Source organism: Ailuropoda melanoleuca, chromosome 15 (assembly GCF_002007445.2).
Source record: "Ailuropoda melanoleuca isolate Jingjing chromosome 15, ASM200744v2, whole genome shotgun sequence".
Lineage (NCBI taxonomy): Eukaryota > Metazoa > Chordata > Mammalia > Carnivora > Ursidae > Ailuropoda > Ailuropoda melanoleuca.
The window spans coordinates 19,610,355-19,624,850 of NC_048232.1; the positions used below are offsets into that span (position 1 = coordinate 19,610,355).

General features: G+C 37.7%; 1 protein-coding gene across 18 annotated transcripts in view; it reads left to right on the top strand.

Annotated features, from left to right (window-relative positions):
- The window catches only part of MLLT10 (MLLT10 histone lysine methyltransferase DOT1L cofactor), a 242,357-nt gene that overhangs the window by 78,689 nt on the left and 149,172 nt on the right, over positions 1-14,496 (top strand). For all 18 annotated transcript variants that reach the window (XM_011226891.3, XM_011226885.3, XM_011226879.3 and 15 more), the window contains one exon: positions 13,323-13,432. In XM_011226891.3, coding sequence (XP_011225193.1) covers positions 13,323-13,432 — 110 coding nt within the window. The remainder of the gene's footprint in view (positions 1-13,322; positions 13,433-14,496) is intronic.

The window sequence follows — 14,496 nt, forward strand, 5'->3', positions numbered from 1 at the left end:
TTTCTGATAGCTGAGTAATATTCCATTGTATATATGGACCACAGCTTCTTAATCCAGTCATCTGTTGAAGGGCATCTCGGCTCCTTCCATGATTTGGCTATTGTGGACAATGCAGCTATGAACATTGGGGTGCATATGGCCCTTCTCTTTACTACGTCTGTATCTTTGGGGTAAACACCCAGTAGTGCAATGGCTGGGTCATAGGGTAGTTCAATTTTTAACTTTTTAAGGGACCTCCACACTGTTTTCCAGAGTGGCTGTACCAACTTGCATTCCCACCAACAATGTAGGAGGGATCCCCTTTCTCCACATCCTCTCCAACAATTGTTGTTTCTTGCCTTGTCTATCTTTGCCATTCTAACTGGCGTAAGGTGGTATCTCAGTGTGGTTTTGATTTGAATTTCCCTGATGGCTAATGATTTTGAACATTTTTTCATGTGTCTGTTAGCCATTTGTATGTCTTCATTGGAAAAGTGTCTGTTCATATCTTCTGCCCATTTTATGATTTGTTTATTTGTTTCTCGTGTATTGAGTTTGAGAAGTTCTTTGTAGATCTTGGATACCAGTCCTTTATCTGTGGTGTCCTTTGCAAATATATTCTCCCATTCCGTGGGCTGTCTCTTAGTTTTTTTGACTGTTTCCTTGGCTGTGCAGAAGCTCTTTATCATGATGAAGTCCCACAAGTTCATTCTCTCTTTTGTTTCTCTTGCCTTTGGAGATGTGTCATGAAAAAGGTTGCTTTGGCCGATGTCATAGAGGTTGCTGCTTATGCTCTCCTCTAGGATTTTGATGGATTCCTATCTTGCATTGAGGTCTTTCATCCATTTGGAGTTTATCTTTGTGTATGGTGTGAGAGTGGTCAAGTTTCATTCTTTTGCATGTAGCTGTCCAATTTTCCCAGCACCATTTATTGAAGAGACTGTCTTTTTTTCCACTGCATGTTTTTTCAAGCTTTATCAAAGATTAGTTCCCCAAAGAGCCAAGGGTTCATTTCTGGGTTCNGCAGAGAGCCGAGGGTCCATTTCTCAGTTCTTTATTCTGTTCCATTGGTCTATGTGTCTGTTTTTGTGCCAGTACCATGCTGTCTTTGTGATCACAGCTTTGTAGTACAGCTCGAAATCCGGCATTGTGATGCCCCCAGCTTTGTTTTTCCTTTTCAACAGTTCCTTGGAGATTCGGGGCCTTTTCTGGTTCCATACAAATTTAAGGACTATTTGTTCCAGTTCTTTGAAAAATGTCCTCGGTATTTTGATCGGGATAGCATTGAAAGTGTAGATTGCTCTGGGTAGTATGGACATTTTAACTATGTTAATTCTTCCAATCCATGAGCATGGAATATTTTTCCATCTTTTTATGTCTTCCTCAATATCTTTCAAAAGTGATCTATAGTTTCTAGGATATAGGTCCTTTACGTCTCTGGTTAAGTTAATTCCAAGGTAACGCATGGTTTTTGGTGTTATTGTAAATGGGATGGATTCCCTAATTTCTCTTTCTTCAGTCTCGTTATTCGTGTATAGAAATGCAACTGATTTCTGGGCATTGATTTTGTATCCTGCCACCTTACTGAATTGTTCTATAACTTCTAATAGTTTGGGAGTGGATTCTTTTGGGTTTTCCATATAGAGTATCATGTTGAACCACGCTTGCATCCCAGGCATAAATCCCACTTGGTCATGATGGATAATCCTTTTAATGTACTGTTGAATTCTGTTAGGCAGGATCTTGTTTAGGATTTTGGCGTCTATATTCATTAGGGAAATCAGTCTGTAATTCTCCTTTTTGATGGGGTCTTTGCCTGGTTTGGGGATCAAGGTAATATTAGCCTCATAGAATGAGTTTGGTAGCTTTCCTTCTGTTTCTATTTTTTGAAATAGCTTTAGGAGAATAGGTATTATTTCTTCTTTGAATGTTTGGTAGAATTCCGCAGGAAAACCGTCAGGGCCTGGAGTTTTGTTATTTGGAAGGTTGTTTATCACTGACTTAATCTCTTCATAATTAATTGGCCTGTTTAAAAAATCAATTTCTTCCTGTTTCAGTCTTGGTAGTTTATAGGTTTCCAGGAAGGCCTCCATCTCTTCCAGATTGTTTAGTTTTTTGGCTTAATTTATTGGCATATAGTTTCTAATAATCCTTCCAATTTCATTGGTGTTGTTTGTGACCTCTCCCTTGTCATTCATAATTTAATTAATTTGGGTCCTTTCTCTATTCTTTGGATAAGTCTTGCCAGCGGTCTGTCAATTTTATTGATTCTCTCAAAGAACCAGCTTCTATTTCTATTGATCTGCTCTGCTGTACTCCTGGTTTCTAATTCATTGATTTCTGCTCTAATCTTGGTCAGCTGCTTCCTCGTGCGTGGATTAGGCCTGTCCCTCTGTTGCTGTTCCAGTTTCTTGAGGTGAGAATATAGAAACTGCATTTTAGATTTTTCTATTCTTTTGAGTGAGGCTTGGATGGCTATGTATTTCCCCCTTAGGACTGCCTTTGCAGTATCCCATAGGTTTTGGACCGTTACGTTTTCATTCTCGTTGGTCTCCATAAATTGTTTAAATTGATTTTTGATTTCCTGGTTTATGGAGTCATTCCTGAGCAGGATGGTTCTTAGNCAGGATGGTTCTTAGCCTCCAAGTGTTTGAGTTTCTTCCAGGTTTTTCCTTGTGGTTGAGTTCCAATTTCAGAGCGTTGTGGTCTGAGAATATGCAGGGGATAATTTCAATCTTTTGGTATTGGCTGAGACCTGTTTTGTGTCCCAGAGCATGATCTATTCTTGAGAATGTTCCATGGGCATTTGAATAGAATGAGTATTCTTTGGTTCTGGGGTGTAGTGTTCTATATATATCTATGAGGTCCAACTCGTCGAGTATGGCATTCAAAGCCTTTGATTCTTTGCTTAGTTTTTGCCAGGGTCATCTGTCTATTGCTGTTAGTGGAGTGTTGAGATCTCCTACTATTAGTGTATTTTTATCTATATGTCTCTTTATTGTGGTTAAGAGTTGGCTTGTGTATCTTGCTGCTCCCCTGTTGGGGGCATATATATTAATAATTGTCATATCCACTTGTTGAATACTTCCTTTAAGAATAATATAGTGCCCTTCTGTATCTCTCTCTATGGCCTCTAGTTTAAAATCCAGTCTATCTGATATGAGAATTGCTACTCCAGCTTTCTTTTGAGGTCCATTTGCGTGGAAGATGGTACTCCATCCCCTTACTCTAAGTCTGAATGCATCTTTGGGTTCAAAATGAGTCTCTTGTAGACAGCAAATGGATGGGTCATGTCTTTTTATCCTTGTGCAACCCTGTGGCATTTTATGGGAGCATTTAGGCCCTTTACATTGTGACTGATTATTGAGAGAGATGATTTTTAATGATGCCATGTTGCCAGTAAAGTCTTTGTTTGTATCGGTTGTGACTTTCTGCTCTGTATCACTCTTGGGGCCTTTTTACCTTTATAGAGCCCCCCTTAATATCTCCTGTAGGGCTGGTTTCGTGGTTACGAAATTGGTTAATGATTGGCGATTTTGGAACGTCTTTATTTCTCCATCAATTCTGAATGACAGCTTTGCTGGATAAAGGATCCTTGGCTGCATGTTTTTCTCTGAAAGAGCTTTAAAAATGCCCCCCCAAGCCTTTCTCTCATTCCAGGTCTCTGTAGACAGGTCTGNTGTGTAGACAGATCTGACGTAATTCTGATACCTTTGTCTTGGTACGTGAGAAATTTTTTGCCCTGGCCGCTTTCAATACCGTACCCTTGGATCTAACATTTGCAAATTGCACTATGACGTGATGTGGTGTAGGTTTGTCGTGGTTGAGCTTGGGTGGGGTCCTCTCTGCCTCTTGGACACGAATGTTTGTTTCCCTCACCAGTTTAGGGAAGTTCTCAGCAACAATGTGTTCAAATATCTCTTCTAGACCTCTGTTTTTCTCCACCCCTTCAGGGATGCCGATGATTCTGACATTGGATCGTTTCATAGAGTCAGTAATCTCCCGTANCGTTTCATTGAGTCAGTAATCTCCCGTAACCTACATTCCTAAGCGTGGGTTTTTTTGAGTCCGGATTCTATTTTAGCTTTTTCTTTTACTAACCCATCCTCCACTTCGCTGATACGTTCTTCTGCCTCAGTCACCCTGGCCGGCAGAGTCTCTAGTTTTGACTGCATTTGGCTGATAGAATTTTTAATTTCTGCCAGATTCGCTCTCATTTCTGCCCTTAGGGATTCTATATTCTCAGCAACGCTTTCTCTGATGCTTTTTTCAAGTTTACTCATCATCTTGACCATTGTTGCTCTGAATTCCATTTCTGATNTATTGCTACTCTGAATTCCATTTCTGATAATTTGGTTAAATCTAGAGGCCACAGACTCATTGTCTTTTCTTTGCTGCGGGGGATTTCTCCTTCTCGTCATTCTGATGAGAGGGTGCGGGGTTGTCCAGAGCCCAAATTATTGACCGGGACCCAGGCCGTGCGCCCTTGTTTTATAGAGATCTTAGGGATGTGGGCTTCTTCCTTAAAGAGTTTATTTATTTATTTGAGAGAGAGAGAGACAGTCAGCAAGAAAGGGAACCCAAGCAGAGGAGTGGGAGAGGAAGAAGCAGGNCTGCGCCGATACTCAGGCAACCCTGTTTGAGTAGAGTCTCCGTGTCCCCTCTGTGTCCCCCTCTGTTTCTGTTGGTGCCGCTCAACCCTGCAGCGTCCCGGGATGTGTGCCCCACACCTGGCGTCCCAGCCCTCACTTCCCGGGCCCCCGCGTCTCTGTCCTTTGTGTTTCTAACACCGCCAGCCGCTAGTTGCCAGCTGCCAGCCGCCCCTGTGCGCTCCCGGAGCTCCCGGTCTCTGTCTGGTTCCAGTGAGCGCACTGGAGCTCCATTTCAGCCTGGTGGCGTGTGTTCCCGGCTCATGGTCTCAGTCTGCTCTCTCGCGGTTGCCCGCTCCCCCGTGCAGGTGGCTCCCTCCCCCTTCCGTTTATCTTTCGATATCTGTGCACGGTTTCACGGCTCCCCGCTTCGTATCTCAATACTCAGCGCTGGAGATGTTCATTTGTAGAGATCCAGATGTATCTTCCTGCGTCTCAGGCTGATTCCGTGGATGTTCAGGCTGGACTGGTACCTATCCAACTCGACTCAGGGGACCAGCTGAAAAAGGGGTCCCCTACTCCTCCACCATCTTAACTCCCCGAGGATTTCTCTTTTTATTATCAGTTTTGAGTTTAATCTCGTCAGAATACGTAGTCTTTGATTTCAATCCTGTGGGATCTTAAATAAGATTTGGTTTATGGCTAGAATATGGTCAGTTTTTAAAGGAGTTCTATATGTGCCTTAATAAAGTTCTGTAGTCGTGAAGTGTTGCAGTGTTTTATATATATCCGTAAGGTTGTATTTGATATAGGTTGTTACAATTATCTATATCCTTGCAGATATGTTGAATGCTTATTCTGTCATTTACTGGAGAAGATAACGTTAATATTTCGCATTGTCATTATGTAGTCTCCGTTTTTGCCTTATATATTTTGATGATGTTATTTAGGTGCATGCTCATTTAGAATTATTGCATCTTTATGAATTGAATTTCTTATTGTAGAGTACCACTCTTTTTCTCTGGTACTTTTTTTTCTACTAGTTTTTGTTTTCAAATGGTGTATCTTCTTTTAGTTTTAATTTTTGTGAATTCTCATTGTCTTTTGTTAACCAGCAAATAGTTGCCTCTTTACCACTCCACCAGTTTTTGTCTTTAATTGAAGTAAATTTTACTCATTACATTTAATGTATGTATATAGGTGTGTACCTGTCTGCATTTCTGTGTGTCTGCATATTTGGATTTGGTTTTAAAACTTCTGTCTTACTAAATGTTTTCCATTTGTTTTTTTACTTTTTTAAAAAAGATTTTATTTATTTTTTTTGAGAAAGAGTGAATGAGTGGGGGCAGAGGGAGAAGCAGACTCCCTGCTGAGCAGGGAGCTGATGTGGGGCTCGATCCTAGGACACTAAGATGGTGACCTGAGCTGAAGGCAGGCACTTAAACAACTGAGCCACCCAGGGGCCAGTCTTTTTACTTTTATGTCATTTTTTCCTTCATTCTTACCTTCTTTTGGATTACTTTTTAAATAGTAGACTATTTTTTAGAGTGGTTTTAGGTTCCCAGCAGTATTGAGCAGAAGTTAGATTTCTGTATACCCTTTGTTCCTGCACATGCGTAGTCTCCTCATTATCAACATCTTTACCAGATTGGAACATTTGCTATTATTAATGAACTATAATGATATATCATATCATCTAAAGCCTATTATTCGCTTTAGGGTTCTATCTTGGTGTTGTACATTTTGTATGTTTGGACAATTTTATAACGACCTATAATATCACACAGAGTATTGTAATTATAATATCATAGAGTTTAGGGTATCATTTTCACTGCCCTGAAAATCCTCTGTGCACTGCCTATTCTTCCGTCCCTCCCTGCTAATCCCTGGCAACCATTGATCTTTTTTTTTTCATAGTTTTGCATTTTCCAGAATGTCCTATATACAGCTGTAATCATACAGTATATAGCCTTTTCAGATTAATTTTTTTCAGTTAGAGATAAACTTTTAAGTTTCCTCTGTGTCTTTTTATAGGTCGACAGCTCATTTATTGTTAGTGCCGATTTCTGGTTTGTCTGGTTGTACTGTACCACACTTTATTTATCAATTCACCTATAGGAGGACATCTTGGTAGTCCTGAATAAAGCTGCTATAAACATCCATGTGCAGGTTTTTGTGTGGGTGTAAGTCTTTAGCTCCTTTGGGTACGTAAATAATAAGGAACACGAGCTTGATCACACGGTAAGAGTATGTTTAGTTTTTGTAAGAAACTGCCAAAATGTTTTCCAAAGTGGATGTACCATTTGCATTCCCATTAGCAGTGAATGGAGAGTTCTGTTCCTTCTCATCCTTCCCAGCATTTGTTGTTGTCAGTGGTATGGATTTTGGTCATTTTAATAGGTAAGTAGAGGTTTCTCTTGGATTACTTTTTATCATTCTGTTCTATCCCCTCTGTTAGGTTGATTTAATATTAGGTTAATTTAATTTAATAATATATGCTTTTACTTTTTTTCTGAACTCGGTGAGACTCTTAGGGAATTACATTCATTTCTCCAGCTCCTGACAGACATTTTATTGTTGTCATGTACTTAATTCTCCATTTCTATAAAAATTGTAATGGTTTTGTCAGATTTCTTTTGTAAGGGCTATGATGTTTTTTTAAATGATTAAATTTATGTAAAAGGTATTATTTTTGATTTGAATATTTGATAGAATTTATCAGTGAAACCTTTCGATGTTAGAGTGAAACCTTTCTGGGAATTTGTTTGATAAATTTATTTTTGAAAAGTTGGTATAGAGATGCTCCTATGTTGTTGTTGTGTCAAGAAAGTTGACTACTTCATGTACCTTGTTGACTTTGTTGGAATAATGTTGTTTGTAGTATTATTATCCTGTTAGTGTTTGTTTGATCAATAGTGTAGGTAGTGATAACTCATTTTTATTGCTGATACTGGTGATTTGTATTCTCAGTTTTTTGTTTTTTCTGTGACCAGTGTTTATAGAACTTGTCAGTTTGTTTACCCTTTTAAGAAAACAACATTTGGCTTCATTAATTTTTAGTTTTCTGCCTGTTTTCTATTTTATAGATTTCTCCTTTTATCTTTACTATTTTCTTCCTTTTAATTACTTTGTGTATATATTTTACTCCTTTAACTTGTTATGGTAGCAACTTAGGTCTTTGAATTTAGATCTTCTTTTCTGATAAAAGTATATAAAGATGCAAGTTTCCCTGCTAGCAGTGCTTTTGCAACATGTCAGAAAATTTGCTATGTTATGTATTTGCTGCCATTCAGTTCAAAATGTTTTCCAATTTCCCTTGTGATTTCCTTTTTGACTCTTATTTAGAAGTGTATATTATTTTCCATTTATTAGGGTTTTCCTAGATCCAATTATTCTGGTTGCTAATTTAATTTCATTGTGGTCACTGATTACACTGCGTAGAGGATTTTAGTGCTTTGGAATTCACTGAGACTGACTTTAGGGTGTAGTGTACAGTTTGTGTTGACTGTACCATATGCCTTTGAAAAAGAATGTGTATTCTGCTGTTGAATATAGTTGTCTATTATTGTCAGTTAGATCAGGGCACCTGGGTGGGCTCAGTTGGTAAAGCGATTGCCTTCCGCTCAGGTCATGATCTCAGGGTCCTGGGATTGAGTCCCTCATTTGGCTCCTTGCTCAGTGGGGAGCCTGCTTCTCCCTCTCCATTCTTCCTGCTTGTTCTCTCTCTCTCTCATCAAATAAATAAGTAAAATCTTAAAAAAAAAGTCAGATCAAGGTAGCTGATACTCTTAAGCTCTTTCATATGTCTTTTTTTAAAAAGATTATTTATTTTAGAGAGGGGGTGAGGTGAAGAGGGAAGGGGAGGATCTCAAGCAGACTCCCCACAGTGAGCATGGAGCCCAACATGGGGCTCAATTCCACAACCCTGAGATCAAGATCTGAGCCAAAATCAAGACTTAAGCACTTAACCAATTGAGCCACCCAGGCTCTCCAACCTCTTTTATGTCTTTACTGATTTTTTTTGGGGGGGAGATCTACTTCATCTATTAGTTACAGATGAGTATGGTGTGTTAAATATTTGTTATGATGTCTGTTTCTTCCTTTAATAATGTCAAGTGTTGCTTTATGTATTTTAAGGTGTCATTAGGTGTAGACACTTTTCTAATTGTTGATCTTCTACTGAATTATTCCTTTATCATTGGGAAATACCTCTTTTTAGCTATGGAGTATTTGTTTCATAGTGTTATATGACATCAAAATAGTCACTTCAGCCTTTACGTTTTACTGTTAGCATTATATATCATTTTCTTTTTCTTTTTTTTTTTAAAGATTTTATTATTTATTCAACAGAGATAGAGACAGCCAGCGAGAGAGGGAACACAAGCAGGGGGAGTGGGAGAGGAAGAAGCAGGCTCATAGCAGAGGAGCCTGACTGGGGCTCGATCCCATAACGCTGGGATCACGCCCTGAGCCGAAGGCAGACGCTTAACCGCTGTGCCACCCAGGCGCCCCTATATATCATTTTCCATCCATTTGCTTTATTTGCTTTAAACTTACCAGTCTTTATTAAAAGTGTGTTTCTTATAGGCAACATATGGTAGTATGGTCTCTTTTTTTAATCGGCTCTGTCCCTCTGAATCTCTGCCTTAACTGTTGTGTATAAATGTGTGGTCTTTTGTGACTGGGTTCTTTAACTTGGCGTACTATTTTTCAGATTTGTCCATGTTGGAACATGTTTAAGTATTCATTTGTTTTAATTGCCAAATGATATTCCAGTGTATGGATATACCATGTTTTCCTTAACCATTCAACAGTTGATGGATATTTGGGTTGTTTTCACTTGGCTATTTTGAATATTACTGATACGAACAAATAGCACTGCTGTGAACATGTGTTTACAATTTTTTTTTTTTGGTGGAAATATGTTTTAATTCTTTGAATTATTCTTGGGAGTGTAATTCCTGGGTCATGTGTTAACTCTGTTATCCTTTTGAGAACTTGCCAGTCTGTTTTCCAAAGTGGAGGTACCATTTTACATTTCCACTTGTAGTACATTAGGTGTGCTGTTTTTCTACATCCCATCATACTTGATAATATTTGTCTTTTTGGTTTTAGCCATAACCTGGTGAATATGAAGTGGTATTTCATTTTATTTTTATTTTAATTTCTCTAATGACTAGTGATGTTGAGCATCTTTTCATATGCTTATCACCATTTGTTTGTCTTCATTCCAACAATTTGTGTCTTTTAATTGGGGTGGTTGGTTAATTTATATTAAGTATGATTAATGATGTGGTTAGAGTTAAATCTACCATCTTGATACTTGTTCTTTAATTTTAATTTTTTTTTAAATTTCATTTATTTTAAGTAATCTCTATACCCTATGTGGGGCTTGAACTCAAAACCCCAGGATCAAGAGTCACCTGCTGTACTGATCGAGCCAGCCCGGTGCCCCAGTACTTATTTTGTATTTGCTCCATTTGTTTTTTGTTCTCTTTTTTTTCTTTATTGGTCTTCTTTTGAGATGTTTATGATTCCATCTTGTCTACTTTGTTGTGTTATTAGCCATAAATTTCATTGTGTTGTGTTAGTCATTGTCTTAAGGCTTAAAGTTTACATATTTTTCTCAGTATAGGTTACCATCAAGTGATGTTATACTACTTCTCATACAGTATAAGATCTTCAAAATAATATAGTTTCATTTCTGTTTTTTTGGCCTTTATGCAGTTATTGTCATGCATTTATCTTTGTTATAAACCCTACAATGGGGGCCCCTGGGTGGCTCAGCCGTTAAGTGTCTGCCTTCGGCTCGGGTCTTGTTCCCAGGGTCCTGGGATCGAGCCCCAAATCAGGCTTCCTGCTCCACGGGAAGCCTGCTTCTCCGTCTCACACTCCCCTTGCTTGTGTTCCCTCTCTCGCTGTCTCTCTCTGTCAAATAAATAAATAAAATCTTAAAAAAAAAAACAAACCCTACAATGAATTCTTACTATTTTTGTTTAAACAGTTGTTTACTGTGGATCTTTTTTTGTATCTTCTGTGTCTGTACTTAACTCTCTGAACCTATGGAATGGAGAAGCAGGGCTCCTCACTGGAAACTCAATGAGTCCTGTCTTTAAGACTTCTATTGAACCTAGGGTGGGCATGGGTTAAGGGAAAATAAAAATGTCCAAAGCTTTCCTACCATTTTTAAGTTGCCTTTTTCTTAATTTAGTTGTAACAGAATTGATTCTGACAGTTCTTGCTTGATTTTTTTATATTTCCTTGGTGGAACGTGCTATTGGAGCTGCCTGCTTCACTATTTTTGCTGACATAAATCTGGATATCTTTGCCTTCCTTTAAATTTTCTTCAGGTTTGTTCTGAAATACAGTTAGGTTTCTTGGAAATAGTTAGATCCTTTCAGGTTCTGCTCTTCTGTTTTATTAGGTAGGTGTAGAACAGTGCTTGGTCTAAGGGTAGTTATTCCCCACTACTGAGGCAAGATCTTTCTCAGAATTCAAATAACCAGTGCCCTGTGAGTTGAGTTTTTCCAGTCTGGGTAGGGGTACCAGGCAATGTTCCTGGCTCTTTTTGTCTGCCCGATACTCTTTAATTCTTTTGGATTGTTCTTTTTCCAGCGTTAGGTAATTTCTTCACTCATATGTTCTCTACTTTAATATTCATGTGGTGTTCTCTGTGTATCTCTGTCTGTCAGTGTTCGTTCTCAATGTGAAGAACTTTAATTTCTGGTACTTACTTTGTCCTGCCAGTTTTAGCTGCCTTCTTCTCACCTGATCTTCTGAACTTTGGGAGTGTCCTGGTCTTGGCCTCAGTTTCTCTCCCTGTGCCTTGGCCTGAAAGAACTCGAATGTGCTAACATTTTGGATCTTTTCTTCTGACCTCTTTTGTTGTTGCCCTCTAATTCTGTTTTCACCTATGTCTAAACTGTTGTTAATCCCACCCATTAATTTTTTTTTTTGTAAGAACAAGAGAGGGAGAGAGAGAGAGCGCATGCACGTGTGCTAGTGGGAAGGGAATGTGGGAGGAAGAGAGAGAATCTTAAATAGGCTCCATGCTCAGCACAGAGCCCTACACAGGGCTCGATCTCACGACCCTGAAATAATGACCTGAGCTGAAATCAAGAATCAGATACTTAACCTACTGAACCACCTAGGTGCCCCCTGCCCATTGATTTTTAACAAACTTTTGTTTTTACTTCTGGGATTTTTGATTTATTATTATAGTTTTCAGTTCTTTGAAGAAATTTTCAATTTTGTGTTATACGTATTTGAACGTAATACTTATTTTTATTTATTTTTTTAAAAAAGATTTATTTATTTATTTGACAAATTAGAGACAGCCACCTAGAGAGGGAACACAAGCAGGGGGAGTGGGAGAGGAAGAAGGAGGCTCATAGCAGAAGAGCCTGATGTGGGGCTCGATCCCAGAACGCCGGGATCACGCCCTGAGCCCAAGGCAGACGCTTAACCGCTGTGGCACCCAGGCGCCCTGTAATACTTATTTTAATGTCTGTGGCTGAAACTCCAAAATATAGATCTGTTTTGATTTCCTTGTTTCTGCTGGTTTTCATTTATGTTGTCTTATCTCTCATGTAGTTTGGTACTTTTTATTCTGCTGAAAATGATAATGAACCAATAGTAGAAGTTATTCGTAGTCAAGATTACATTTTTTTCCTCCAGGGAGGATGTATATTTGCTTCTCTCTGGTGCCCATGGGCACTTGTAATTTAGTATTACATGAGTCCAGTTTCAGAGTTTGAGGTGATCAGAGCCTTGGTGCAGTCTCTTTGAGGGCCCATGTACTTTTAGTTTATTGTTCTGGCTTGCAGCACGTCAGGGTCTCAGCTGGAAGGGGATTAGGGGCTTACTAGTTCCCCTTCTCCCTCAGTTGTCTAATGGATCTAGATCCCTGTTGTTTTGGCCTTCTGAGTTTGTCAAAACTACCTTTCACCTTTTTTACCTGCTTTCTCTGAAAAGGGCAGATGTCCCATGGGTGGCAAAAGTGGCCAGAAGCTGTACTCACCTCCCTGGACTTTCATCTTTTCCAATTTTGGCTCAGTAATTGCTCATTATCACAACTTTTTGATACCTTCAGTCACATTTTAAAAATTAAAAGAAGCATTGATATTTAATATCAATTGTTAAAATGTTTTAAGTAAAATTTTGAAATAGTTAAATAATGAATGTTAGTACTAGTATTTAAAGTGTCAACATTAACAAAATTTAAAATTTTAATACTGACATTTAAAATGTTAAAATTTTTATTTTTATTTTACTTTTTTGTTTTGAGAGGGGGCATAAGGGCAGAAGGAGAGGGAAAGAGAATCCCAAGCGGGTTACATGGCCAGTGTGAGCCTGATGCGGTGCTCAGTCCCCTGACTCTGAGATCATGACCTGAGTCCAAATCAAGAGTCAGATGCTCAACTGACTGAGTCACCCACGTGCACCTTATTTTATCTTATTTTAAAAGTGGTTTTCAGAAGTAGTGTTGATTTGAATTATTCATTGTGCTTCTATAAGAAATGTCAGTGCTAACATTTGAATTTTTAAATTTTTATTGTGTTACTATGCTGGAGAAATGATTGAGTTTTATCAGTAGTGGTTTGACTATTCACTCAGTAATGAGAATTTGTTGGCGTTTTGTTGTTCATTTACTTAACATAGTCATTTAAAGGATCTCTTTAGGAAGTTAATGATTTATCCTTGAAAAAGTTTTGTTGAAAACTGGAAAATGACATTACTTTTATTTATTTTTAGGTTGGGCTCATGTGGTTTGTGCCCTGTATATTCCGGAGGTACAGTTTGCCAATGTTTCTACAATGGAACCAATTGTTTTACAATCTGTTCCACATGATCGTTACAATAAGGTACGGTGGATATTATTTTATTGATGTTCAAATACAATTTTTTTGTTCTAAAGCTGGGAAGTGTAAAGGATTTTTTTTGTATTTTGTTTTATTATAGGCCTTCATTAAACATTTTAAATCATATGCCTCCATCAGATTCCAGAGAGATTTCAAAAAAGTATAATTACTAAATGGTAAACTACAATTATTAAAATATGTTATAAAGTCATAGGAGTACAAAACAAACAAAAATGTATTACCTTTTATGCTAACCTAGATATCTAGTATTTTAACATTTAAATGACATTTCAGTCCTCATAGATTTGTCCATTAAGAATTATTGGCTTTTTATATTCTTTCAAACATAAAGGTTCTATTAAATTTGAATTAATCATTATTTGGTATAACATTTATTATGATATCAAACATCCTATCTTAAAAATAATCCTGTTACAGAATATTACTTGCTCCTTTTCCTTTCCTTATTTTCTACCCCCAAGGTAGGATTTTTGTTGTTGGCGTTTTCTTAAAAACTTAATGTTTTCTTTCCTTTTTTTCCCACCCTGTATCTTTTTCTTGATTAATACATATATATTATTGCTTTATTCTCTTTTGCATGTTAGATGACTTTTCTTTTATCCAGTGTGTTTTTAAGTATGGTGTTACCATTTAATTGAAGGTACCTGTTGGTTTATTTAATATGTGGGGGAAAAGGTATCGCTAATTTTAAGGTTTCAAATATTTTTTGTGAAGTATTTTATAATGTAGATTATTAATATTTTTAAAATTTAACAATATAGGAAACAGAAAAGTGCAAGATAGAGATCATCCTAAGTCTTCTCTTTCTGATCCTTTTAGATTTTTTGTGTGCGCATTTTTATATATAATATATATTCATAAAAAATGGATTATATAGGTTATACTGTTTTGTCTGTTTTTGAAACTTATCAACCCTGAACATCTTTTTGTATCAGTTATAGTTTTGCCATTATTTTTAGTGGATACTTAGCATGTAATACAGAGTGTTGATAAACTAATTAAGGAATCCCTTACTTTGAAGAGCCTCGTTTGGCTTTGGCTTTGGC